Consider the following 27,167-nt stretch of genomic DNA (forward strand, 5'->3'; position numbering starts at 1 on the left):
GGCAGGAAAGGGTGCTACCCTGGGTTTGGGCCTAGCAACTTGGGAACCACAAATGCAAAGGAAGCCACCCTCCCCTCTCATGTCCTCCTCCGCACCCCCTGTTCTAGAGCACGGCTTCGCCTCACACCGGCTCTGACCGTTATCCCTCTGCCAGCCTCACCCCTCGCCGTCCCGGCTCCCAGCGAGGTCCCCGTTCCAGACCTCTCCCCCTGCACCTGCCGTGACCCCACTTGCCTCAGCCAAGACCCCAGAGCCCCTGGCATCATCTCAGACCCCAGCAAGAGCGAGTGATGGAGCTGTCATCACACAGCAGCTGTGGGAGCAGGGCGGGTGGGGCAGGATGCCGGGGTGGGGTGGGTGGAGCCAGGGCCACTTCCTTTCCCCCTGGGGCCCATCTGCCCAGTCCTGCCCCAGCCTCAGGAGGAGTTGGAGTGGTCTGGTCCCAGCCCTGTGCCCTCATCAAGCGAGCTGGTATGGGGCGCGGCCTGGCGGGGCGGGAGACTTCGTGGCCGCGGGAGATGTGCTGTGGCTTGAAAAGGGCCTGGTAGATGACAGGAAAAGATCAGGAGCCGCCGGGGCTGAATGGAGTCAGGGAGGGCCAGGGGGCTGGCCATCGCTGGAGCACGAGCAGCCAGGGCTCAGGGAGCCCACGGATCAGGGCTGACGGCAGAGCGGCCAGCATCTGTGCCCTTGTTCTTTCTGATAATAGTAAAAGCGAGGGTGGAAAAAGCCGTTAAGCCGCAAGTTAGGCCTGGCAGTTAGCAGGGAAGTGGGCAGACGGGGAGGAGGGCCCGGCCAGGTTCTCCCCCTCAGTGCTTTGTGTGTTGGTATCTCTCCACTTCCCCTCCCTCAGGTCTCTGCTCCTGCTCACGCCTGTGGCCATGGGAATGATCCTGCTTCTCCTCCTCTTTGGGGGCGTCTGGACCCAAGAGATGCACACAGAGCTTGTGGACATCACGACCACTTTGGGGATGTCTGCACCCACAAGACCCTCTGCTTCTTTGACCCCAACTTTCTCTGAGCCCCCAAACTTCAGCGTAGTGACCCCAGGTCCTGCAACAGCCAGGGTCCGCGAGGAGAGCAACGGCACCGGGCCCCAGATCTCCCCACCTTCTTCAGCTTCCTATACAGCCAATGAGGTGTTCTTTCTCGGGGCATCCACTACTGCCGGTGGTGACCTCCATGTACCTGAGCCATCGGTCTCTGGGGAAGTTGCCACCAAGAAGTCATCAAACCTGGAAACTAATGCTCAATCACTAGAAGACTTTCTGGAACTTCACATTATGACTGATGGAACCACGGTAACTGGCTCTCTGGAGACCTCTGATGTCACCAGGGGGCCCTCCGCCACCATGGCGACTGGCCCTCCGGAGACCTCTGATGTCACCAGGGGGCCCTCCGCCACCATGGCGACTGGCCCTCCGGAGACCTCTGATGTCACCTGGGGACCCTCCGTCACCATGGCGACTGGCCCTCCGGAGACCTCTGATGTCACCAGGGGGCCCTCCGCCACCATGGCGACTGGCCCTCCGGAGACCTCTGATGTCACCTGGGGACCCTCCGCCACCATGACGACTGGCTCTCCGGAGACCTCTGATGTCACCTGGGGACCCTCCGCCATGGCCACTGGCCCTCCGGAGACCTCTGATGTCGCCAGGGGACCCTCTGCCACCATGGCGACTGGCTCTCTGAAGACCTCTGATGTAGCCAGTGTAACCCCTCTCACCATGTCAACTGGCTTTCTGGCGAGCCCTAAGGGGCCCAGTGGCTTCCCCACCTCCTCGGCAAAAGCAACCCCCATTTCTACAGGCACAGTTAGTAGGCATCCCTCATCAGTTCCCAAGAAAAATGGCACCCTGCTGGTGGCTGTGCTTGTGGCCCTGGTGGTGTTCACAATCCTTGTGACCCTACTCCTGCTGTGGCGCCGGCGGCAGAAGAGGAGGACAGGGGCCCTGATACTAAGCAGGGGAGGAAAGCGCAACGGGGTAGTAGATGCCTGGGCTGGGCCGGCCCAGGTGTCTGACGAGGAGGCCCTGACAGCAGCAGCAGGCGGGTCTGGGGGCGGGAAGGGCCCCGGGGTCTCCGAGGGGGAAGCGTCTGGCCGGCAGCCCACACTCACCACTTTCTTCGATAGACGCAAGTCGCAACCGGGCTCCTTGGAGCTGGAGGAGCTGAAGGCCAGGCCGCCCCCCGTCCTAAACGGGGAGGAGGAGCCGCTGGTGGGCAGCAAGGATGAGGCTGTGGAGGCCCCTGCTTCCCAGGGGCCAGAGGCTGGAGATGTGGAGGCCCCTCAGTGCTTGTGAAAAACAGGAGCGCAGGTCAGAATGGCTCCCGGCCTTCACCACCTTCCCTCGTATCATCGCCTCCAGCTTCCTTGTCACGCAGCATCGTCTGGGTCCTCACCCGGTATGTTCATCCCGAGCCCTCATCCGGCTTCTCAACCCCAGGTATCCCAGCCGGCACCCACACCCCCGGAACCAACAGACTTTCCTCATCGATCCCAACTGGTCCTCATCACCCTCTTCTCCGCGTTTTTGTCCTTGAAATCAGCTGCTGAGTCTCCACAATGCCAAACTTCCTTGGCCAATGCCTTCTCAGAGGACTCCCCAGGGACACCGGAGTCTAGGAAGGAAGATGGGGACAACCCAGCAAACTCTCGCCGAGGATTGCTCTGGAAAGTGCTTTTGGCCCCATAGATTAGGACAGTCCTACCGGCTCAGCCCACGAACTTGACACTGCGAAGTGCTCCGTGCCCAGCTACTGGCCACCAGAGCAGGGACTGGGGGTGGGGGGGCATCACCTAGCTGTGCTCTCGGATCCTAGGCTGGCGCCTGGCCCACACTCCCCACCCCCTACCTGTGGATTGAGGTGGCAGCTCCTTCTCTTCCCCGGGGCAGAGGTGAGAAAAGTTTCCCGGCCGGTGTAGTCCTCCAGAAACCCTGGCACCCGCGTGTGTCCTGTCACGGGCGCAGCTTGCGTGCAAGAGGCCAGGCCTTGGCTGCGTTTGTGCAGGTGGCGGTGAGTAGGGCCGGCGTGTGGAGGGGACGGGAGCTGCCAATCCGAGGAGCCCCTGAGAACATCTGTGTCCTCATCTTGGTTCAGGTGGGGTGGAGGCGGCAGAAGATTAAGCCATGTCTGTAGCCCAATAAAGAGCGTGGGGCTTGATGGACTGCATGTGTGATTCTTCAGCTCAGCCGCTGTTTCCCGTGCCCAAAGCCTCCCCTACTCCAGCTGGCTTGCTCCCAAGGCAGAGGAGAGGAGAGCTGAGGTGGCGGGGGGGGGGGGGGGGGGGGGGGGGGAGTGCTGTTACCCGTTTAATGTGGATTTTAACATTTTAATTATTTGAGAGAGAGAGAGTGCAGGAGGCAGAGACGGAGGGAGAGGGGGAGAATCCCAAGCAGGCCCTGCACTAGCCCAGTGCAGGCCTCAAACGCGGGGAGCGTGAGATCATGAGATCGATCGTGACCTGAGCCGAAATCAAGAGTCGAGAACACTCAACTGACTGAGCCAGCCAGGCGGCCCTCGTTTAATGTGTTTGTATCTCCTCTTCCACTGGGGGCGGGCTCCTTCCCTTCTCCGTGAGACTGACAGGCCCATAGACGCTGGAGCTTCCCCTGCGGTTCTGGGATGGGATGGTTGGGAGCGGGGAGAAGACCCCACCCCAGGCCAGAGCCCAAGGGGCCACAGGGCGCCAGAGATAGTTGGTATTTCCCCAGGACAAAGAGGAAATTTGCAAAGAGGAAGTTGTTGAGTCAGAGGGTGCAGTGGCTGAGAGGAGACAGGTTGACCCACAGAAAGGCCCTTGGGAAGTTGAGTGTGTGACTGCCCGTGGCCTGACCTTGAGGGGAGGGGAACAGCTCAGGGGTGCATCTGTTCCTGTGGTTCGGGGAGGGGAGGGGAGAGAAGGGACAGAAAGTGGCCACGGAAGATGGGGGTAGAAAGTGACCATGGGTCCACTTGGCCACCGTGGCTTGTGCCACCTGTGCTTGGACTGGGGACAGGCTGAGCTGGGACGAATGCAGCCCTCGCCAGTCATGCCGCCATGGCTGGGTGGAAGGTGTTTGCCAGGCTGAAAAGGGGGGAAAGGCCCCCTCAGCAGAGGGGGCAGTAAACGCAAAGTTGCCATAAGGGCCGTGTGACTATGGCGCACGTTGGAATGGGTGCAGGAGATACTATAAGACCAAAAGGAGGCCAGGGTGGGGTGGGGAGAGAAACAAAAGAGAGAATTATCAAGTGTGGTAATGAAAGGGCCAAACATATCGAGTACGAAAATGTTTGTAAATGGCTTATTACACCATGTGCTCCAAAACTATGCAGTAAAACGTCTATAATATAATGTCACCGGGGAACAAAGAGCTAGTTACTAATCTGTAAATACGTATGAATCTAGATTTGTAATGAAAATGCAAAAACATGGACGTTTGTGGGAAAAAAAAAAGAACTTGAAGGAAATATCCCAAATGTTCGTTGTGGTTATCTGTCAGGTGAGAGGTTTACGAATGATTGTTACTTTGTTTCTACTTTTCTGTATTTTCCCAGTTTTATGTAATAAATACCTATCACTTTTACGATTAGAAAAAAATAGTACCAAGAAGGTATTCGCTGGGGGGATGGGGTGTCTGGTTCAAGAACATGAGGTGGGAAGGGCGGGTTGGAGCCCCACTGTGAAGGACTAGGGAGTTTGGATTCAGTTCTGAAAGCAGCGGGGAGGTCACCAAACCTAAGTCTGTTCTAGACTCTTCCAGGGCCTCTCAGACCCATCATCAAACCTCACTTCTTCCTGTCTTTGCCTCTTGGGTACCAAGTCCCCCTGACTCTGCGTCCATGGTCCCTTAGAGTCTTTCCTTCCCCCAGGCCCCAACACACCTTGCCTGGGTCCTGCCCAGACTTCTCTTTGGGTTTCTTGACCATAACCTCTTCTACCCTCTGCCCATGATGCTCCCAATGACTCTTCTACAAGGGTTCAGATTCCCTCCTAATGAGGTCAAGACAGAGCCTTAGCTTGAAGATAAGACCCCTTCGAGATCTGGCCCTGACTGGTCAGCCCTTGGTGCAAACACTCTATGCCCTCCAGCCACATCACATTCCTTGTAGGTCCCTGAATAGGCCATGTGTTTTTCTTGATGTGTGCTTGAGGGTATAGTTCAAAATGTTAAAAATATTTATTTTGTCCAGACAGTAACAAGTTAATTACCAGCACATTCCAGTTTCTTTTTTTTTTATTTAAAAAAAAATTTTTTTTTTAACATTTATTTATTTTTGAGACAGAGAGAGACAGAGCATGAAGGGGGGAGGGTCAGAGAGAGAGGGAGACACAGAATCTGAAACAGGCTCCAGGCTCTGAGCAGTCAGCCCAGAGCCCGACGCGGGGCTCGAACTCACATACCGCGAGATCGTGACCTGAGCCGAAGTCAGACGCTTAACCGACTGAGCCACCCAGGTGCCCCATTCCAGTTTCTTAATAACAGGATTCACACACACACACACACACACACACACACACACACACACGTACACATGATGTACTATACTTCATCTTATATTTTCTTTTTTCTTTAAATTTTTAAAGTTTTTTTTATTTGGAGAGAGAGAGTGTGCATGAGCATGAGCAGGAGAGGTGCAGAGAGCAAGGGAGAGAGAGAGAGAATCCCAAGCAGGCTCCATGCTGTCAGAGCCAACAGCCCGCTGTGGGGCTTGATCCCATGAACCGTGAGATCATGACCTGAGCCGAGATCAAGAGTCGGACGCCTAACTGACTGAGCCACCCAGACACTCCTCGTCTTATATTTTCAAATACGTTTCCATTTTGTTCTCAAAAGTGCACTCAAGATTATGGTTACAAATAAAGCTGTGTCATACAAAATGATGTTTCCAGGTGGTAAAAGGATTTAGAGAAAGTCTTGAGAAATCTATTAATGCAATTCATTTTTGCAGACAGGAGAAAGAGCCCCCATGCATTCTTCTGAGGACATTTCATTTCTGAAAAGGGATATTTACACCTAAATGTCCTCTGCATCCCTATTTCTGACCCTGGACCACGTTCAGTTCGGCAGGCGGAACCTGTGATGGGTGGGATACAAGTAGAGGTGACACCTGTCAGTTCTGAGTCCTCTAAGCCCTTGGGCTGAGGGAATGAGAAAGACCCCAGCCCTGAGCCCCAAGCTCAGTGACTGTGCCAGGAAGCAGATTAAGCCTGGATTGTTAGCAAGACCAGAGAGGAATATAACCAGAAGATGCTAAGATTCCCAAGGTATTTGCAGGAGCAGACTCCAGCCAAACGTAGAGAGAAAACTTTCAAACTCCACAAGGGTATCCTACACAGTGGGTGGCTGTTGTGCTCTAGGGAGGTTCGGGGTAGAGCTGTTAGACAAAGGAAACCCAGGGTACTTTGAAGACAGTCTACTTGCTGGGGACAATGAGCTGCAAATGGGTGCCTGTGTGCCTCAGTTTCCCAGGGTGCTCAGTCCCTGCCTGGCCAGCTTGTGGCCTCTGGATAGCCTAGCTGGACTATGGGCCAGATCCATCCCAGGAGGGCTGGTCCTGAAGAGAGCCACCTACTCAAGACTGCACGCGCTCTGCCTGAAGCCAGCCCACCCCCGGCCTGCCCCATGACGCACACATCTTGATTTCGCACCAAACTCCTCAACCGTCAAGATTCAGCTCAAATGTCACCGCCTTTGTGAAGCCGCCCTTGCCGCTTCCATCCCCAACAGACATGGTATTTCTTCCACGGCACCTCGTGTGACCGCACGACACCCGGGCTGTAACTGTGTGACGGTGTCCCTCACTCATTAGAGTGTGGCCCCTCCAAGTCCACGTGTCATCTTTGTGATTCCAGGGTCCAGGGCCCGGCACAGTAGCTACCTGATATGTGTTTACTGAATGGAGGGGTAAATGAATTAGTGAATGAAAAAATGACGATTTCAAGTACACCTGTGGCAAGCTTGGATCTGTCTTTTGGGTAAACCGGGCATCCAGGAGGATGGCCTGAAGGGAGTGCAGCCCAAAGTGAGAGCGTTATTCTAGTTCAAGTTGGATATAGTGGGGGGTCTGGCCTAAGGGGGGGAAAATAGGTCAAGTGAGAAATACACTTATTCAGAAAATCAGATTTTAGAACTAATTGGGAATTGGGATCTGAACCTAGGACCCAAGCCCGCGATTTTTCCAGGGCACCCATCAAAGAAGCTTTCCAGCTGTCACCAGCAGCCTCACGGCCTGGGGAAGGCTGGCTGTGTGGAGGGAACGGGGTGAGGACTTCTGAGTAAGACAGGCAAGAGCTCTTCCAGTCCAGCAGAAAGTGGAAGGAGAAGGTGTGTACCGCCCCAGGGGTCCTGGCAGAGGGGAGGAGGGAGGGAGCCCCAGAGAATCTGGGAAGGGCTGGCTGGACCAGCCCCTTCCTTCTTCCTCTGGCAGTCCCACCCCCTCCGGCCTCCGAGGAGAAGGGGAACCGAGCAGTGCACGCCGCCGGTCCTGCAGCTTCAAGCGGTCATGGACCCGGAAGGTAGAGGAGGCTCCCAGGCCTGGCTTCCCCTTCCCTGTCTCACCATGTCCCCTATCCTGCCTCCCTCCTCATCCCAACACATCTCAGTCTCTTACCCCCTTCAACTGCGCCTGCCCCCTATTCTCCTCCCTCCCCACTACTCTCTGCCCCCAACCTCTCTGAACCCCAAGCTCTTCTTCTGTCTCCAGGAGTCTACTTCTTACCCTTATTTCTCTTTCTATGGTTCCCCAACGAGTTCTGGGGAAGAAAGGGGCAGAAAGGGGCCGGAGCCCCTGGAAAGGAAAGGTCAGGGTGGTCTGGAGAGGCCGCTTTTGCGAGCAGCTCTGGACTTTGCCCCTACATAGGTGGCGGGGGAGGAGGGGAGCAAAGTCCGGTCCTTTGTGCAGCCGGGTGGGGGAGGGGGCTGGAGCCCAGTGACTCTGCCTGGGGTGGGGGTGCTGTCGCTAAGGAGGCCGTGTGCACTAGGATACGGGCCAGGCTCTGGAGTCCAAAGGCTCCTGTTTGAATCTGGGCTTCACCAGGAACAGGCTGTGTGACGTTGGGCAGGTCACCTGACTTCTCAGATCCTCATTTCCTTGCATCTGTAAAATGACAATAATAGTTCCCAGCTCACAAACGACAGACTCCTGGAAGGTATCTGGCCAGTGCCTGAAAGACAGGAGGCCCCTTCCTGAGCTCTCTGCATTTTCTCTTTCCCCACCCTGGGCTGTTTCTCTCCGGCTCTGACCTGCCTCCCCTGGTCTGAGGTATCTGCTGGCCCCACACACCTGGCACCTCTGGGTTGGCTGTGGAGCCAGCTTTTGGGGTCCAAGCCAGCTTTTGGCTTAGAAATGACCTCAGAGTCAGAGCCTGGGTTCAAGTCCTATCCCTGCCACATGCTAACTGTGTGACCTCGGACAGAACCAGGACACTTCCACTCACTGTGCCTCAGTTTCCTCATTGATGAAGTGAAAACACTGCCTTCGCTTGGGTTGTGGTTCAGATTAAATGAGATAATACTCATTGTGCCAGCTACACAGAAATCACTTGATGTCGTTATGCCGGTGATGGTGTTGATTCCCCATGTGTGTCTGTCCAGCTCTGCGCCCTCCCAGATTCTGGTCCCATCTTTGGAAGCCTTGTGGGGTCCATTTGCACCTGGACATCTCCCTGGTGTGTCAGACTCAAAGACCTCCCCCCACATCGGCTCCATTTCTTTCTTTCTTTTTTAAATTTTTTAAAATGTTTTTATTTATTTTTGGGAGAGAGAGAGAGACAGAGAGAGAGAGACAGAGAGAGAGAGAGAGAGAGACAGAGCATGAGCAGGGGAGGGGCAGAGAGAGAGGGAGACACAGAATCCCTAGCAGGCTCCAGACTCTGAGCTGTCAGCACAGCACCCAACGCGGGGCTCAAACTCACAAACCGCGAGATCGTGACCCGAGCCAAAGTTGGACGCTTAACTGACTGAGCCACCCGGGCGCTCCACGTTGGCTCCATTTCTGTCCTTACCTCACCATCCCTCTACTTGACCTCAGGGTCATCTTTGCCCATCCTCCCTCGCACCCCAATATCCAGGCAGCTGCCGCGTCCTATGACTTGCCTTCACCAGAGTGTCACCTGAACCTCTTCCTTTTCTGTTCCCACCTCCCTCTGGGGGCGGAGCCTGCTGGAGGCTTCCTTTGTTTCAGTGCCTTCACTCTGGTGATGTTGGTGGACCTCTGGGCCAAGTCAGAAGGGTTGGCGGGGATCAATGCCCCGTGGAAATTAAGCCAGGAGGGAGCAGGCAAATTAAAGGGGTGAATCAAAAGCTGGGGACATGGGGGAAAGGGAGGGCAAGGACAGAGTTGCGGCAGAAGCAGGTGGCAGGCTGGTGGGCAAAGATGGAGAAGTCAGACTCGGCCAAAGTGTGAGCAGGGCGGGCCAGAGCGGGCCAGTCTGGGTGCTGGGTGCTGGTGCTGTGTTCTTTCCTTACAGCCTTGGGGTAGACACTTCTCACATACACATCCTGGCTCAATGTTCCTTGCCCAAGCTGTGGCAACAGCCTCCCATCTTGCATCTTTCAAGAACTCTAGGCACAATGTAAATATTTAAACGTCAAAGTGACTTCCGATCGGAAGTTTTAAGTGCTTTTCCCATTGCCCGTTGAACAAAACCCGAACTCTTTTCTGTCATTCAAGGCCTGCTCGGTCTGGCCCCTTCCTGCGGTTCAGCTCTCTACTCTTGGGTCACTCTGAAATTCTGTAGATCGGTTTCCCACTTGTGTGATGGGCGGTCCCATGTGGCCCTATTTGGAGGTAATTTCTCTTTCTAGGGAGAGAAGGAGATAAGAAAAGAACTTTATCTAGAAACTGCTGTGCTCACCAGCCTCTGTCTCCATCTGGCGTTGGCCAAATGGATCAACAAATAAATAGATGGAAGAACGAAGCTGCCAGGGTCACCCACCTGGGTTCAGAGCCATCTGGCCAGGCATCGGCTCAGGCACTCTTTGTCAGTTGCTTCACCCCCTCCTCCCTGCAGCCCTGTGATTTCTTCTCTTTTCTCTTCTTTCTTTCCTTTTTTTTTTTTTTTTTTTTTTATCCTAAAGCTGTTTGTTGGGATAGTTCCCCACTCATGTGGACTCGGGGCTTTTAGTGCTGCTTCCATCTGAAGGAGCATCCTTCCGTGAGCCTTGCTTGTCCTTCTGTCGGCTGGCACAGGACGGTGGAGCAGCCCCCAGACAGCACCACGGTCTGCACGTGGCTGAACATGGTGGTGATTTTTTGTAGCGTCCTGGGCACTTCACGCCCGTGAAGTAGGAGTTGGGGCTCTGTGCCAGGCGCTGCTTCTTGGGCTTCCTCTCCTCCTCTTCCGGGGATGGGGGCAGGAGGTCCTTGGAGGGGCATGTTCTTGTGGGCGGATCTTCGCCTCTGGAAAACCTGTGATTTCTGCGTGAAACTGACCCTCAGGTTAGCAGATTGCCTCAGGTCGCTCAGCGTGTAGGTGGCGGAGTAAGATTCCAACCCAGGTGTTTCTTTTTTGTTTGTTACTTTATTTTGAGAGACAGAGAGAGAGAGAGAGAGTGCACACTCACGTGCACGCACGCAGGCACGAATTGGGGATGGGGAGAGAGAGAGAAGGAGAGAGAGAATCCCAAGCAGGCGCCACACTGTCAGCCTGGAATCCAACTCGAGACTTGATCTCAGGAACCATGAGATCATGACCTAAACCGAAACCAAGAGTTGATACTTAACCGACTGAGCCACCCAGGCGCCCCCACCCCCACCCCTGGTGTTTCTGACGCCCTGATCCAGGGTGTTCCGAGGTCAGTAGGGAAGAGCCCTGGAACCGTGGGCGTGGTTTGCAGAGCTCTGAATGTTGACGTAATAAACATATGGCAATTTCAAAATATAATTTTGTGCTAGATTATGGCAGTGTGTGGTGAGGTGGGGTAAGTGAGGGGACTCTGGAGCCATCCTGCCTGAGTTTATGATCCTGACTCCCCATTCCCAGCTGTGTGAAATTTGTGAACTTTGGGTGCTACTTGCCCTTTCAGTGCCTCAGTTTCCACAACTGTAAAACGGAGGAAATAATGGGACCTATCTCAAAGGGTCGTTGTGAGGATTGAATATGTCTATATATATATGTAGGATGCTTGGCACAGTGCTTCAGAAGGACTGTGAAAGTGTTAGCTGTTGTTTTATTTTATTTAAGTAATTTTTACCCCCAACATGGGGCTCAAACTCACAACCGCGAGATCAAGAGTTGTGTGCTTCACCGACTGAGCCAGCTAGGCACCCCCATCCTTTTTTTTTTTTTTGTAGTATTTATTTATTTTGAGAGAGACAGAGCAGGGGAGGGGCAGAGAGCGAAGGAGAGACAGAGAATGTCAAGCAGGCTCCGTGCTGTCATCACAGAGCCCGACCCAGGGCTTGAACCCACGAACCGTGAGATCATGACCTGAGCCGAAATCAAGAGTTGGACGCTTAACCGACTGAGCCACCCAGGAGTCCCCTGACTTGGGTTTAGGTGGAACACATACCACCCCCATAGCTGCCGACACAGTCCACATTGTCACACACAAAAATAACACACTTGTTACACTCATCTTGGGTGTGTTCGCAGGAGCAAGTTAAACGACCGAAGGAAAGAGGAAGGTGTGGAAGTTCTCATTTTGGCCTCGTCCCTCACGACCAGGAGCCACCATCCACTTAGGGCCATGCAGAAGCACAGTAAGAATCAGTCCACCGTCCAGACAAGAACAGCAAAAGTGCCCATGGGGGGAAATCTTCATATATTCTGCCAGGGTCATCGCTTTATCTGTATCTTTTTACATGATTTGTAAAGGAAAAAGGTGCAAGAGGGATGCCTGGCTGGCTCAGGCGGAAGAGTACACGACTCTTGTCATGAGTTCGAGCCCCATGTTGGGTGTAGAGATCACTTAGATAAATAAAACTTAAGGAAGGAAGGAAAGGAGGGAGAAAGGAAGGAAGGAAGTGGGAAGGGAGGGAGGAAGGAAGTGCAGGCAAGAAATATGCCATGATGCTTTGCATCCCCTCAGGAACAGGGATGCCAATTATTTTAAATTTTATGTATTTATGTACTTATGTATTTATTTTTAATTTTAAATTTACATCCAAATTAGCTAGCATATAGTGCAACAATGGTTTCAGGAGTAGATTCCTTAGTGCCCCTTACCCATTTAGCCCATCCCCCTTCCCACAACCCCTCCAGGAACCCTCAGTTTGTTCTCCATATTTATGAGTCTCTTCTGTTCTGTCCGCCTCCCTGTTTTTATATTATTTTTGTTTCCCTTCCCTTATGTTCATCTGTTTTGTCTCTTAAAGTCCTCCTATGAGTGAAGTCATATGATGTTTGTCTTTCTCTAATTTCACTTAGCATAATACCCTCCAGTTCCATCCACTGAGATCATGTGAGATCAGTTGCAAATGGCAAGATTTCATTCTTTTTGATTGGCGAGTAATACTCCGTTGTATATATATACCACATCTTCTTTATCCATTCATCCATCGATGGCCATTTGGGCTCTTTCCATCCTTTGGCTGTTGTCGATGGTGCTGCTATAAACATGGGGGTGCATGTGCCCCTTCGAAACAGCACACCTGTATCCCTTGGATAAATGCCTAGTAGTGTAATTGCTGGGTCGTAGGGTAGTTCTATTTTTAGTTTTTTGAGGAACCTCCATACTGTTTTCCAGAGTGGCTGCACCAGCTTTCATTCCCATTAATTTTTTAATGTTTACTTATTTTTGAGAGAGAGAGAGAGCCCATGCTTGAGCAGGGGAAGGGCAGAGCGAAGGAGACAAGATCCTAGGCAGCCTCCACGTTGACAGCAGAGAGCCCGATGTGGGACTTGGAGTCATGGAACCACGAGATCATGACCTGAGCCAAAGTCAGACGCTTAACCTACTGAGCCACCCAGGTGCCCCGAGATGCCAATTTTAATGAAATTCTGGACAGCCAATTAAGAGATCTAAGTTACAGCCCACAGGATAAAACTATAATCTCTGAAGTCTGGGCACCTTGAGAGAACTTTTACATATGACAACCGCAAGGATAGAAGGCGGGACAGGGCGTTACAGCCGCCCTCTGGGTGGCAGTTTCTAGGCAAGGTCTCCTCTGGCAGTTGCCAAAACAGCTCTCCCTTCTCTGAAGTTCCTTTCAGTAACAGCTGCTTCCCTCAGGAATCCCTTTCGTTGGAAATGCATGGGGTGGGGAGGCTGAAGCAAACCAGAGGTATTTGTTTATTTTTCACAAACGGAACACGGAGCCTGTAACATGCTCACTCAGCGATTCACACGCCGAACGATGGATCTCAAAGGCTCCGAGAGAGTAACCCCTGCTGGCGGAGGCTTCGTGGGGTTCCCAAAGCACCCGGCCTGGAGAGGGGAGACCTGGGTCCACCCTGGTCATTGTCCTGCTTTATCATTTCCTGGCTCTGCTCTGTAGGTAGTTTCCTCTACATTCCTGGGTCTCAGATCTCCACCTGTAAATATGAGTGAGCTCGAGCTTGAGGAACTGGGGGGTAGGATTTGTGACAACGTGCCAGGCCTGTAGGCACGGACCCATGGTAGAGATGATTCTTTTCCTGCACTTCAGAAGCTCTCAGCTTTACTACAAATTAAAATTATGTTACCACATTGCAGTTAGAATCTTGGGGTGGGGGGAGGGCAGCCAAGGCATCAGCATCTTGCAGAGCTCCCCAGATGATTCCATTGGGCAGCCAAGGTTGAGCAGGACTGCCTTACCCATCCTAAAAAAACTTTCCTTGGGGCGCCTGGGTGGCTCCGTTGGTTAAGCATCCAGCTCTCGATCAAGCTCAAGTCCTGATCTCACGTTTGTGAGTTCAATCAAGTCGGACATTGGGCTCTGTGCTGGGCGTGAAGCCCACTTCAAAACAAAACAAAACAAAACAAAACAAAACAACCCACAACTTTCCTTGACCCTATGTCAAATGACGGTCCTCTCTTCCCCTTTCTCTCTTTCTTTTTTTTTTTTTTTTTTTTAAACGTTTATTTATTTTTGAGACAGAGAGAGACAGAGCATGAATGGGGGAGGGTCAAAGAGAGAGGGAGACACAGGATCCGAAACAGGCTCCAGGCTCTGAGCTGTCAGCACAGAGCCCGACGCGGGGCTCGAACTCACGGACTGCGAGATCGTGACCCGAGCCGAAGTCGGACGCTTAACCGACTGAGCCACCCGGGCGCCCCTCTCTCTTTCTTTTTTCCCTTCCTCTCTCTTTCTTTTTTCCTTCCTTCTTACCTTCCTTCCTTCCTACCTTCCTTCCTAACTTTTTTCATTATAAAGATTTTTCAAACAAAAATAAACAGAAAAAGATGATGAACCCTCATGTACCCATCATGCAAGCCTCAACAACCACCAACTTTTGGCCAGCCCAGCTCAATCCACACCATTTCTACTTTCTACCTTTCAGAATTACCTTAAAGTAAAGCCGGCTCTCCAGTCTTTTCATACATGAACATCTTGACGTGTATCTCCTAAGAACACATAAGGATGTTTCTTTTTATTGCAACCACAATACAATTATCACAACTAACTTTTCTTTACAACGAAGTTAAAAAAAAAGATCCTTAATGTGGGGCACCTGGGTGGCTCAGTTGGTTCAACATCAGACTCTTGATTTCAGCTCAGGCCATGATCTCATGGTTTGTGGGGTCGAGTCCCGCTTGGGATTCTCTGTCCCTCTCTCTCTGCCCCTCTCCCCAGCTTGTGCTCTCTGTCTCTTTGAAAACAAATAAACTTAAAAAAAAAAAAAAGTCCTTAATATTATCAAACATCCAGTCGGTGTCCAAATTTTCAGTTGTCTCATTAATGCTCTAATTTGGTTTCACTTTGTTTGAATTAGGATCCAAATAAGATCTGTATGTTGCAGTCGATTAGCATGTGTTTTAAGATTCTTTAAAAAACTTTTTTACATTTTATTTTAGTTTTTAAAAATGTTTATTTTTAAAAATTTTTTTAAATGTTTATTTATTTTTGAGAGAGATAGAGACAGAATGTGAGTGGGTTAGGGGCAGAGAGAGAGGGAGACACAGAATCCGAAGCAGGCTCCAGGCTCTGAGCTGTCAGGACAGAGCCCGATGTGGGGCTTGAACTCACAAGCTGTGAGATTATGACCTGAGCTGAAGTCAGATGCTCAACTGACTGAACCACCCAGACACCCCGAAAAATGTTTATTTTGAGAGAGAATTTTGTTTGCCAGCACGTGAGCAGGGGGAAGGGCAGAGAGAGAGAGGAGAGAGAGAATCCCAAGCAGGCTCCATGCTGTCAGGGGCTCGATCCCACAAATCATGAGATCATGACCTGAGCCCAAACCAAGAGTCAGACACTTAACCGACTGAGCCACACAGGTGCCCTTACAGATTTTAGTTTTAAGTAATCTCTGCACCCAACATAAGGCTCAAACTCACGACCCCGAGATCAATGCTCTACTGACTGAGCCGGCCAGGCACCCCTGTTTTAAGATTCTTTTAACCTTTTCTTTTTCTTGCACTGTACTTGTTGGAAAAATTAGACTGTCCTCTGGTAGAGTTTCCTATGGTCTGAATTTTGCTGGCTGTATTCCCATGGTAGAGTTTAACATGTTCCTCTGCCCTCTGGTTTTCTTGTAAATTGGTGGTTGCATCTAGAAGTCTGATCTTACTCTGGGTTGCCTATTTGGGCAAGAGTATTGCTGGGTGGTGATGTGCTCTCCTGTCAGAAACGCCCGGTATCTAGTTGTCTTTCTTCCTGATTTTCAGTGCCCAGAGTTCACTGGGGTGCAAGGTGGTGCCTGTCTTTTTTTTTTTTTTTAAAGTAGGCTCCCCAGCCAGCACGGAGCCCAATATGGGGATTGAACTCACGACCCTGAGATCAAGTCAGATGCTTAAGAGTCAGATGCTTCACTGACTGAGCCACCCAGGCACCCGTGCCAACAGGTCATTGCCATCCTTCCAACCCTATGCCATTTAGAGTTCATTCCCAACCCCCGACAACCACTATTCTGATGTCTGTCTCTTTGATTTGCCTTTTCTGGACATTTCATATAAATGAAGGCAGGAGGTGGGGACTTGTGTGAGCACAAGTGAGCATAGGTTCTTTTTTCTTCCTCTTCTTCTTTTTTTTTTTTTTTAATAATCTCTACACTCAACATGGGGCTCCAACTCATGACCCCAAGATCCAGACTCACTTGTTCTACTGACCAATCCAGCCATGCCTTGGAGCATGGGTTCTTAGCCCTTATGTGCATCTGAATCACAGGGGAAGCTCTTCCAAAACTTGGATGCCTGGGACCCACCCAGAAAGATTCTGATTCGGTTGGTCTGGGCTGGGGCTGAGCAGCAGACTGTCTGAAAAGCTCCCCGGGGAGCAGGGCCCCCTGCTCTCTCAGCTTCTGCCAAGTAGAGTGGTCACACCCACCGCCACCACTTCCTCTCCTCCCATGCACTCCTTGACCATGACCATGTGGCTTCTGCCCCCACTACCCAGTGCTAAGACTGCTCTGGCAATGGCCTCCCAGCTGCTAAGTCTTATGCCCATTTGCAGCCTTCCTTCTATTTGCTTCTGCTCACATCCTACTTCTTGAAACCCTCGGCTCCAGACGCCCACTCCCTCCTGGTGCCACTTCTCTTTTTAAATACTGGTGCTTCCCAGAGCCCTCCTCTTCTTACCTGACCTGATGATCTTACGAGTTGCTATGCTTAGTCATCACCCATGTCTGCTGGTGGCTCCAAAATCCCCGTTCCTCACCCAGTGTCTCTCCGAACTCCAGGTCCCACCATCAGGACACGGCCACGCACGTTTTCCTGCTGGCAGCGCAACCTTAACATCTGCAAAGCCGAAGCCACTCTTTCCCCCCAGCTCTGCTGCTTATTTATACGCTGTGGCACCAGGGCACGACGCAGGACGCTCCTTGACATCCAGCGTCTGTACTTGTAAAATGGTAATAATTCCCTGTGGTGGGTTTCCGAGGAGAGAGCCTGAGAGAAGTGCGGTGCCCACGGCGGGCACGCGGGCTGCTGGTTTCTGCTGTCCCCATCCTCCACCCTGAACTTCTCCTTATGTCAGTTTTCAGCTACTCACGGCAGAAACCCAAGGATTCTGCATCTCATGAGCTGCTAATTCCGGTGGCTCCTACAGCTTTCACGTTTGCCCCTGTTTGCTATTCCTATGGTTCCTGCCCAAGTTCAGGGCTTCGTCTCTTTTTTTGTCTGGCCAATCGCCTCAGCCTCCTTTTGCCTCCCAACCTGTCTCCAGTTGGTGGATGAAGTTATTCTTCTAGAACAAAATCATAATTCTATAATTTTCTTGCTTGGGGCACCTGTCTGGCTCAGTTGCTAGAGCATGCGACTCTAATTTAAAAAAAAATTTTTTTTAATGTTTATATTTATTTTTGAGACAGAGACAGAGCATGAGCGGGGAGGGGCAGAGAGAGAGGGAGACATCGAATCCAAAGCAGGCTCCAGGTTCTGAACTGTCAGCACAGAGCCCGATGTGGGGCTTGAACTCGTCAACCGCGAGATCATGACCTGAGCCGCTCAGACGCTCAACCGACTGAGCCACCTAGCCCGTCCTTAAATTTTTTTAATGTTTATTCATTTTTGAGAGACAGAGTGTGAGTGGGGGAGGGGCAGAGAGCGAGGGGCTCGAACTCACAGACAGTGAGATCATGACATGAGCTGAAGTCAGACACTTAACCGACTGAGCCACCCAGGTGCCCTTTCGAGCACGTGACTCTTGATCTCAGGGTTGTGAGTTCGGGCCCCATGATGGGTGTAGAGATTACTTAAAAATGAAACCTTAAAAAAAATAATAATTCTCTTGCTTAAAATTCCGTGATGGCCCCTAAGTTCTGTCCAAATTGCTGAGCTAAATAATTCAGTCCTTCTTCACTCTGGCCATCCCTTTTCTTCCCTGAAGTCCTCCCTTACAAACTTTCTCTCTTTTCTTACTTTTGAGCCTTGAACACCTGCTTTTTCAGCCTGAAATGTCTCCCCACCCCCTCCCTACCTCATAACTCTGCCTGGAAAACATTACTCATCCTTCAAGGCCACTAAAACCACCTCCCCCTTCCTCCTGGACCCTTAGTCATTTCTTCATCTTTGCTCCCACGACCCTTGGTAAATGTTCAGCCACCCTTTGGCAAACACATCTGCTATGTGCCAGACAGTGTTCCCGAGGGCTTTGCAAATATTAACGCACTTAATTTCCATACAACCCTGTGAGGCGATTATTTTTGTTATCCCTGTCACAAAGGAGGCACCCTCGAGGCCCTGGAGATGTTCAGTCACTTGCCCAAGATAACTCAGCTGGAGGCGGCTGGGGCAGTATTGGAACGCAGGCCGTATGGCCCCAGTCTGGGTTCTGGTTCCTCGAACTGGGCGGCCTCTCTACTTGGATGAATATCACTGAACACCTAGTGTGAAGCTAAATAACATGAAATCGCCAATACGTGACCATCTTTGACCTGTAAAAGCGGCACATTTGTATGGTTTGGTGTGTTAGGCACTTGAGACAGAGCAGAGAACTCTCTGGATGGACACACTTCTGTCCCTAGAGAGACAACAGTAGAGCGTGGATGAAGAACAAGGAGTCGACTGCGCATGTGGCCTGATTTAGGAGGTGTGTGAGCGCCCCTGCCGAGGAACTGATGCCCCAGAGAAGACCTGAAAGAGGTGTAGAGGAGTTTGGGGTGAGGGGAAGAAGGGAAGGGACTTCCAGGCAGAGGCACAGGCTTGGAACAACATAGGCTGAGGCCCAAAAGCTAAGAGGAAGAGCTGCCCATTCTGTCACCCAGAAATTACTCCTTGGCGCAGAGCAGGTGTTCAATAAGGACTTGTCAAAAAAGTAAATGAAAACGGGGGTGCCTGGGTGGCTCAGTTGGTTAAGCGTCCGACTTCGGCTCAGGTCACGATCTCGCGGTCTGTGAGTTCAAGCCCCGCATTGGGCTCTGTGCTGATGGCTCAGAGCCTAGAGCCTGTTTCGGATTCTGTGTCTCCCTCTCTCTCTACCCCTCCCCTGCTCATGCTCTGTCTCTCTCTCTCTGTCAAAAATAAAAAATAAACATTAAAAAAAAAGACTAAATGAAAACAACGGAGAGAAGGGTCAGCTGGAACTGACACAACGAAAGCGGGGATCTAAGCAGGAGAGTGACGTACTTTTTTATTGTCTTCAAGTCAGGTATAATGAGGTATCATTACAGAGAGCAAAATTCACCCTGTTTTATGTTTAGTTCTATGAGTCTTGACAAACGCATCAGTGGTGCAGCCACCATCAGAGACAAAATATAGTTCAGTCCTATCCAAACCCCCCCACCACTACCGCCCTCGGGGGGGGGGGGGGGGGGGGGGGGCTGCTCCTTTGTGGCCCGCCCCTCCCCCACCCCGCCCCAGGAAACCACCAGTCTGTTCTCTTGCTGTGGTTTTTGCCTTTTCCAGAATGTCATGTGGATGAACTCAAATACCATGTAGCCTTTAGAATCTGACTCCTTAGAATACATTGGAAACGTGTCCCTGTCTTTTGTGTGTTTGTGTGTGTGTGTGTGTGTGTGTGTGTGTGTGTGTGTGAGTGTGTGTGTGAGTGTGTGTGTGAGTGCTCGGTTCCTTTCTTTGTTGCCCAGGAGAATTACCCTGCAGGGGAGTCTCACAGCTTGTTTACCATATACTCACCGGGTGATGGATTCAGATTCACTTTAAAAAGCAAACACCACTGCATCTGGTATGGATGGAGTGGGAGCTTCCGCGTCTCTGCCCTACGTCCGCTGGCTGGACGGTGAACGGTGGAGATGGAAACCACGTCTTTGTCGGTTTTACTGTCGGCTCCCAGCACCCGCCAGGGCACAGACGGTTCTGAGGGAGGAATGGAAGCCACATGGGGCAGAGTGTGGGACAGAAGGGCCAGGTGCAATCACTGAGAGTGAGGGTGGGGGGTGGGGGGCGCGGCGTGCAGATTGGGTGCTTGGTGTTGGGGGAGAAAGGCTGGGCAAGAAGGGCCTTATTCTGAGAGTAGAGCAAACCAGAATGCCTGGTCTTCGACTTGGAGCAAAATGAGGAAGCAAAACAAAACCCTGCAACGTGCTATCCAGCCTTCTCCCCCCTCCCCCAGAGGGGCCACGAGTTCTGTCCTTGGCTCGAGCACCGGAGGCTTCAGGTCTCCTCCTGGCCGACAGATGGCGATGTCGCACCGTGTCTGAGCTCGGCCTCTGCCGTCACCCACTCATTCAACAGACATGAGGGGCCCGTTAGCGGCTACACGCTGGCGGGAACTACCACCTTGTCCGCAACTCTTTTTTTTACAGGGAAAGGACTCACCCACACTCCTGAAGCTGTGCCTCATAGAGCAAGGGCTCAAACCCAATTTTCCCCTGCACCTTCCTCCTTGTACCGCCCCCATCTCTAGAGAGAGGACAGTTTGTGGAAACATCAGGCGTGGGAGGAGTCTACAAGCAAGAGAGCAAAGGCAGAGGGGCCCGGTTGGTCTGACCCTGCCACCAATTTGCTGTGTGACCTCAGCCGACCTGCCTCTCCCCAGTCTCCACATCTGTAAAAAGCCGAGCTTCCAGCTGGAAAACCCTTGGTGCTGTGGAGCACACACATTCTGCTGGAAGCTTCCACTCACAACTAATCCTCCTATGCCAGGCAGACTGGAAAGGCTGCTGGTGACTTTTAGGTGCCTTCTCTTCCAGTTGATAAATAGCTGTTGATCTAGCACTAGGTTTGACACATAAAATACAGGCCACTCAGTTAAACTTGAATTTCAGATAATCGGATAAATTTTAAGTGTAAGTATGTTCTAAATATCACCTAGGATATATTTATACTAAAAAAAGGGGGGTGCCTGGGTGGCTTAGTCGGTTAAGTGCGCAACTTGGGTTCAGGTTCATGATCTCACGGTTCGTGGGTTCGAGCCCTGCATGGGGTTCTCTGCTGACAGCTCAGAGCCTGGAGCCTGCTCTGGATTCTGTGACTCCCCCTCTCTCTGCCCCTCCCCTGCTCACTCTCTGTCTTTCTCTCTCAAAAATTTTTTTGACAAGTTAAAAACAGGGGCACCTGGGTGGCTCAGTCAAAGTGTCCGACTTCGGCTCAGGTCATGATTTCATGGTTCGGGGGTTCAAGCCCTGCATCGGGCTCTGTACTGACAGCTCAGAGCCTGGAGCCTGCTTTGGATTCAGTGGCCCCAACCCCCCCCCCCGCCCGCACTGTCTCTCTCTCTCTCAAAAATAAATACACATTACAAGTAAAACAATTTTAAAAATTTAAAAACAAACTTGATGTTTGTCAGAAATTTAACTAGGTGCCCTGTATTTTTATTTCCTTAATGGGACAACCTTGTCCTGCCCACAAACCCCTCTTCCAGGACCCCCACGTCTTCGTCCTGATTGGCTAGTCCCCAATGTAGCTGGTTGTTAAAAGTTCTCTTTCCCCCCCTAAGGTTTTATTTTTAAGTAATCTCTACACCTAGCACTGGGCTCCAACTGGAAACCGGGAGATCAAGAGCCACAGGCCGGAGCCAGCCAGGCGCCCCACTGGTCGTTACATGTTTTGACAACCACCTCTGACTACGGGAGAGGGGGCCAAAGCATAACCTGTTCTCTGTCTTTCCTTCCCAGGCCTGGCGCTGCTGCTGCCCCCCGCCACTCTGGCCGCCCTGGCAGACAGCTGGCTCCGAGAGGACTGCCCAGGTCCCAACCACGCAGCCTTGGTGACGGGGGCAGCCCCCGCGCAGGCGGCGCTGTGGGCCAAGTCCGCCGGCGTACTGGCCGGGAGGCCTTTCTTCGATGCCATCTTCGCCCAAGTCAACTGCCAGGTCTCCTGGCTCCTCCCCGAGGGCTCCAAGCTGGCGCCCGTGGCCCAGGTGGCCGAGGTCCGGGGCCCCGCCCACTGCCTGCTGCTGGGGGAGCGGGTGGCCTTGAACGCGCTGGCCCGCTGCAGCGGGGTGGCCAGCACCGCGGCCGCGGCAGTGGAGGCCGCGCGGGGGGCCGGCTGGGCCGGGCACGTGGCGGGCACGAGGAAGACCACGCCAGGCTTCCGGCTGGTGGAGAAGTACGGGCTCCTGGTGGGCGGGGCCGCCGCCCACCGATACGACCTGGGAGGGCTGGTGATGGTGAAGGACAACCACATCCTGGCAGCCGGTGGTGTGGGAAAGGTGCGTGTCCGGCCGGGCCCCTGCCCCGCCCCGCTCCCACCTCCCTCGCTGCAGCCCTTCCCCTCTACCTGAGACTCCCCGACCACGCCCTGGGGGGTTGGGGGGTCTGCTAGACCCCTCACGCTGTCCCCCCCCCCCCCCCCCCCCCCCCCCCGTAAAAGAAGCGATCCTGATGCCAGAGGTTCTCATGAACCCAAGCTTGTTATCCCCCCGGGGCCCTTCCAACACCAGGCCCAGCTCACTGTGCCCCGTGTCAAGTGCCCCTGTCCTCGCCCTCACCCTCCCGTCCCTCTGCCCCCTCTGCCCCCTCTGCCCGACAGGCGGTTCGAGGCGCCCGGCAGGTGGCCGACTTCGCCCTGAAGGTGGAAGTCGAGGTGGGCAGTCTGCGGGAGGCTGTGGAGGCGGCCGAGGCAGGCGCAGACCTCGTCCTGCTGGACAACTTCAAGCCCGAGGTAAGGTGGGGTCTGCTTCCCGGGAAGGGGCCGCCGTCCCGCGCAGTCACCTCCCCACCGGCTTGTGTTTGTGTCCCGCAGGAACTGCACGCCACGGCCGCTGCGCTGAAGGCCCGCTTCCCGAGTGTGGGCGTGGAGGCCAGCGGGGGCATCACCCTGGCCAACCTGCCTCAGTTCTGCGGGCCCCACATTGACGTCATCTCCCTGGGGATGCTGACCCAGGCTGCCCCGGCCCTGGATTTCTCCCTCAAGCTGTTTGCGGAAGGCGCCACTCCAGTGTGCCACGCCTACCGGACCTAAAGCCAAAGAGGGCGCCCCTGGCAGGGGAATCACACGGTTTCTTGGGCCCCGGGAGTCTGCAGTACAGGACTCTCCGGGCGTTAGCCTGGGCTGACGTCTGGCTCTGCCTATGTGGGGGTGGAGGGGCTGATTTCACCTCTGCTCATCTGTAAAATGGGTCTGATAAATGATCAACCTTATGGATTTCTTTGGGTGATAATTAACACATAAGAAGTGTTCAGTAACTCTTAGAAATTCCCATAGTCCGTCGATTCTGAGATAGGCTTTTTTTCACATATTACCTTCTCCCGCATCAAAGTGCGTCTTTAACCAATGGCGTCTAGTGGTCACCGTCAGCCAGGCATCAGTAATCACATAGCCATGCATCATGGCCCTAGCATGCAGCTTGTAGATAAAACATGATAACAATCTATGTTTGAAATAAGTCCCAGACAGCTCTTTTAGCAAATACCAGAAAGAACTGGTACATAAGAAAACATTGGTCGAAGTGTAATTGACAAGTCTCTTTTCCAGTAATGTGTGTGTTTTAAGGTCAATGGCAGTTTATATTTGAGGGTATATGGCATCAGGTCTGGTATTCAGCTAGAACATTCCACTGGGTCGATGCCCGTGTTGTACTGGGTATTCAGTATGTTCCCTCTCTCCTCTGACTCCTGTTACCACCTCCTTGGAGGAGGTGAGAACCTGACCATTCACTTCCAGGGTTTCCAACCTAGATGTGTGTCGCCATTGGGTGCCGAGGGCCTTTTAGGTTCTGGTCCCATAGCGCTATCATCAGCTGGGAAAGGAAGGTGGGCAGCTGGGGCCAGAGCAGAGGTCACCTGAGGGAGGAGGGATGGGGCAAGTGGAAGTCCATGTTCAGACATCAACTTTTCCTGCTAAGTCAAGACTCAGGGGTCTAAGCAGAGGATATAAATCCAGCTTCCTAAACACACTCACACACCTGAGGTATCACTCACTTGTTTGGCTACTGTACCCTCACTTCAAGCCCGGGGAGCTCGCCTCTCTCTAACCCTTCGGGCAGGAAAGGACATGAGGGGTCCCTCAGGGCAAAGCGGCTCCTGAGGTGACTTTCCAGAAGGGCTCCCTTCTGGAGCCACCTCTTCCCTCCTAGAACCCACTGTCTTCTCTGCCCTTTGCCAGGAGGAGAGAAAAACAGCTTGTCCACAAAGCCCCTTCCCCAGGGAGAGCCTGGTGGGTCCCAGGCTGCCTTGAGGGTGGTAACCTACCCCTTCCCCCCCTCGTCAGTGCTGGAGACCCCTTGCTGGGAAGGGAGCAGATCAAGAAAACAATGAGCTCATCTCAGATGTGAAAGCCCCAGACAAGCCAAGACCATCATTCACACACTAATTATGCACTGAGTGCCTGCTGTGGCCAGGCTGAGAGCACAGAGTGGAGAATAATCTAGCAAAGATGCCGGGCGGAAGTGGTAAGCTGCTGCCTTTGGTGATGCCCTGGTCTGAAGGGACCATTCTCACAGGACACAGCCCAGTCGTGCCACCTGGGGCCGCACCTGTTCTCTTTAATACACACTTCCACCCCTGGGTCCTCCTGTCCTTTCTCCAGGGAAAACAGTCATGGTCGGCTAGGCAGACTTCCCGGCTCTGGAAGAATTTAGATCTCTGAGCCTCAGATCCCCAGACCCGGAGAGGCATAACTGAAAACCGATAGAACTGGGGGGATGGGGGGGGCACTTCTGAATATCAAAATAAGGAAGTCAGGATTCCTGGATGTGCTGGGAATGGGAAGGCAAAACCCTTGGGGTCCAGGAGGGAATCAGTGCCTGACAGAGGCAGAAGGCAGAAATGTACCAGGAATCTCAAACTCAAAGCCTCCGGGACCCAAGCTGATAAAATACTTGGGAGAAGCTGGAATGAGACAAAGCTGAGTGGGCGGCGGCCAAAGCACCCACCAAATCCCAATTAAGACAGAAAAAAGAAATGTACCAGGCTGAGTCTCAGGCTGCCTTGAAGGCAGAAATGGGTCAGCCCTACAGGCATCTCCAGATCGGAGAGCTGGGAGAGGATTCCATTACCAGAGGAAAAGGAAATGGATCCTGAGCAGGCAAAAACAACACATGCCTTCCTTGCCAGGGAGTGGATTTCCAGGCAGAGGGGAGGGCAAGGGCAAAGGCTCAGAGGTGGGAAATGACTTGGATTGTTTGGTGGAAGATTTGAAGATGGGATCAAGAGAGGCGAGATGGCTGGGAGCTGGGCTGGGTCCAGACCACGAGATGGTAGGTCAGAGGACTTGGACTCGGTCCCGAGAACAATCAGACCGAAGCTGGAAAGTGAGATAAGCATATTTGCAGTTTAGACCGAGTCCGTGGCACAAAGATGCGTTCGAGGGGGCTGCAGTGGCTGCAGGGAGCCCAGGAGGAGGCCGATGCAGCCCCTCAGAGCTCTGAATGTGGGTTGTGGCAATGCGGGTTGAGAGAAGGGACTGCGGTCAGAGGGAACAGCATGCGCAAAGGCTCAGAGGGCAGATGGAGCCCCATGGGTTCGTGGCAGTAGGAAGAGTTGGGTGTGGCTGTGGGAGTTGGGGGGTGGGGTGGAAGGAGCGGGGGTGGGGGTGGGGGGCAGGATTGGGAGAAGAGAAATCTCACACCTCACCTGATATCACCCTATCGGGTACACTTCCTTCTTGCCTGGCCAGCCTGGGATTGGGTTTGGATGATTTCTCCCAAGCTGCCCATGCCCAGTAAGACCCATGCTCATCATGGCGAGTGTGCCCATCAAATCGGGTGCTGCAGTCAGCATATAATGCACCATCAACGCTGGCTGGTGGGTGGGCGGGAACACCCATTGCCTGAGCGCAGTTGCTCAGCCCGGGTAGGTGGGTCTCTTTCCCTCAGTGCTCATGAGGGGTGGGGGTGAGCGTCTCTATTTTACCCGTGAGGAAGCTGAGGATTTATGAAGTTGAGAGAGCTGCTCAGGGTCGTACATCAATAAAGTGGCGGAGCCGGGTTTGAAATCCGTCAGCCACTCATTCAATAAATATGTATTCAACACCTACTATGGTGCCAGGCACAATTCGAGACGGTGGATATACAACAATGAGTAAACAGACAAAAATCCCTGTCCTTGTGGAGTTTATATTCTATCTGGGGGGTACGGGGGGGGGGGGGACGCGGCGGGGGGGTGGGGGGTGAGGTGGAGACTAGACAATGAAAATATTTGTACCTAAGAATACCACATGTCGAGTCCCCTCTTGACCACCAGAGGGCACTGCGATCACACCACCTTTCCTTTCTCTGCTTCCATCTTCCTTTCTGGGCTCCAAAGATACCGGCCAAGGAGGCTACGAATACACAGTGCAGCTGCTCAAGGATGGAAACGGAGGAGAGGTGTGCCACAGTTCCTTCTTCCACCCACTTCCCCAGCTTACTCCCCTCACCACATCTCCATCCAACCGCTCAAGGTCTCTCAGCGATTTTATAAGGCCCTGTGGACTCCAGAGGTTACCCAAGTGTTATTCACTCACCAACCCATCCACCCTGCTTCCATGTCCTCGTCCCTGTTCCCAGCCCTCCACCCGCCAACTGGGGCATCGAGTCCAGCGGGGGCCGGGGCCGGGGAAGGCAAAGAGGTCACACCAGGCTGACAGAGTCAGTGAACTCAGTGGGCATGAGTTTTAGCGTGCCAAGGCCAGTTAAAAACTGAAGGCATTTAAAAACGGCAGGACATTATTAGCAAACCAAACCGTATCTGAAAGCAATTCAACTTCAGATCTTTAAAAGATCCCACTGTGGCATTATGTGGTGTGGACACATATATTAATTTATCGCCAGCCCTTCAAGACAATATAGTAGGTAAAATTCCATAAATATTTCAGTACCTGTGGACTCCGTTCCAATCACTTCCCGAGTAATAGATCATTTTGGCAGTTACTTGGCAACATTTTAAGACCTGCTTTCTGAGGCCCTAAGTAGCTCAGCTTGTAAAACCAATCTACAAAGTACTGAAGGGAATCTGACCGTAAGGCTGTGAATAACGTCTCCATTGATCCCTGTACACCCCAGATTTATGCCAGATGATGAGGGCTTTCTTCATTTCAGGTATGTAGCGCTGTTTAGACCACTGGAATCCAGTACAGCACTCCTGGAAAATGATCAGAAGCAGAGATCCTCAAACATATCTCTATTTGGTGGGTTGCCGGGTAACCTCTTTTCCTCTCTCCCAGCAATTCAGCTGAGGGATTCCAAAGCCTTAGACAGTACCAACAAAGAGCTACCCCGCAAGCCACTTGCTTCTTGATATTTGGTTGCTTTTTAGCCAAAGGAGAGCAGTTTTGTTC

At 52.7% G+C, this 27,167-nt stretch overlaps 2 protein-coding genes and 1 pseudogene across 2 annotated transcripts; 2 read left to right on the forward strand and 1 right to left on the reverse strand.

Annotated features, from left to right (window-relative positions):
* The first annotated feature begins 325 nt into the window (after positions 1-325).
* Positions 326-4,441, forward strand: SPN (sialophorin). Its single transcript, XM_060648964.3, has 2 exons — positions 326-471; positions 854-4,441. The coding sequence occupies exons 1-2, from the start codon at positions 341-343 to the stop codon at positions 2,301-2,303; spliced, it is 1,581 nt and encodes a 526-aa protein (XP_060504947.2). The 5' UTR covers positions 326-340; the 3' UTR covers positions 2,304-4,441.
* Positions 4,442-7,367: 2,926 nt separating this feature from the next.
* On the forward strand, positions 7,368-23,050 carry QPRT (quinolinate phosphoribosyltransferase). Its single transcript, XM_078440111.2, has 4 exons — positions 7,368-7,501; positions 21,584-22,119; positions 22,440-22,571; positions 22,653-23,050. Exons 1-4 carry the CDS (start codon positions 7,489-7,491, stop codon positions 22,869-22,871), a joined length of 900 nt encoding a protein of 299 aa, XP_078296237.2. The 5' UTR covers positions 7,368-7,488; the 3' UTR covers positions 22,872-23,050.
* Positions 10,081-16,440, reverse strand: LOC132689719 (small ribosomal subunit protein eS27 pseudogene; annotated as a pseudogene).
* Positions 23,051-27,167: the final 4,117 nt, after the last annotated feature.

The sequence above is a fragment of the Panthera onca genome, chromosome E3 (genome assembly GCF_046562875.1).
Source record: "Panthera onca isolate mPanOnc1 chromosome E3, mPanOnc1 haplotype 2, whole genome shotgun sequence".
NCBI lineage: Eukaryota > Metazoa > Chordata > Mammalia > Carnivora > Felidae > Panthera > Panthera onca.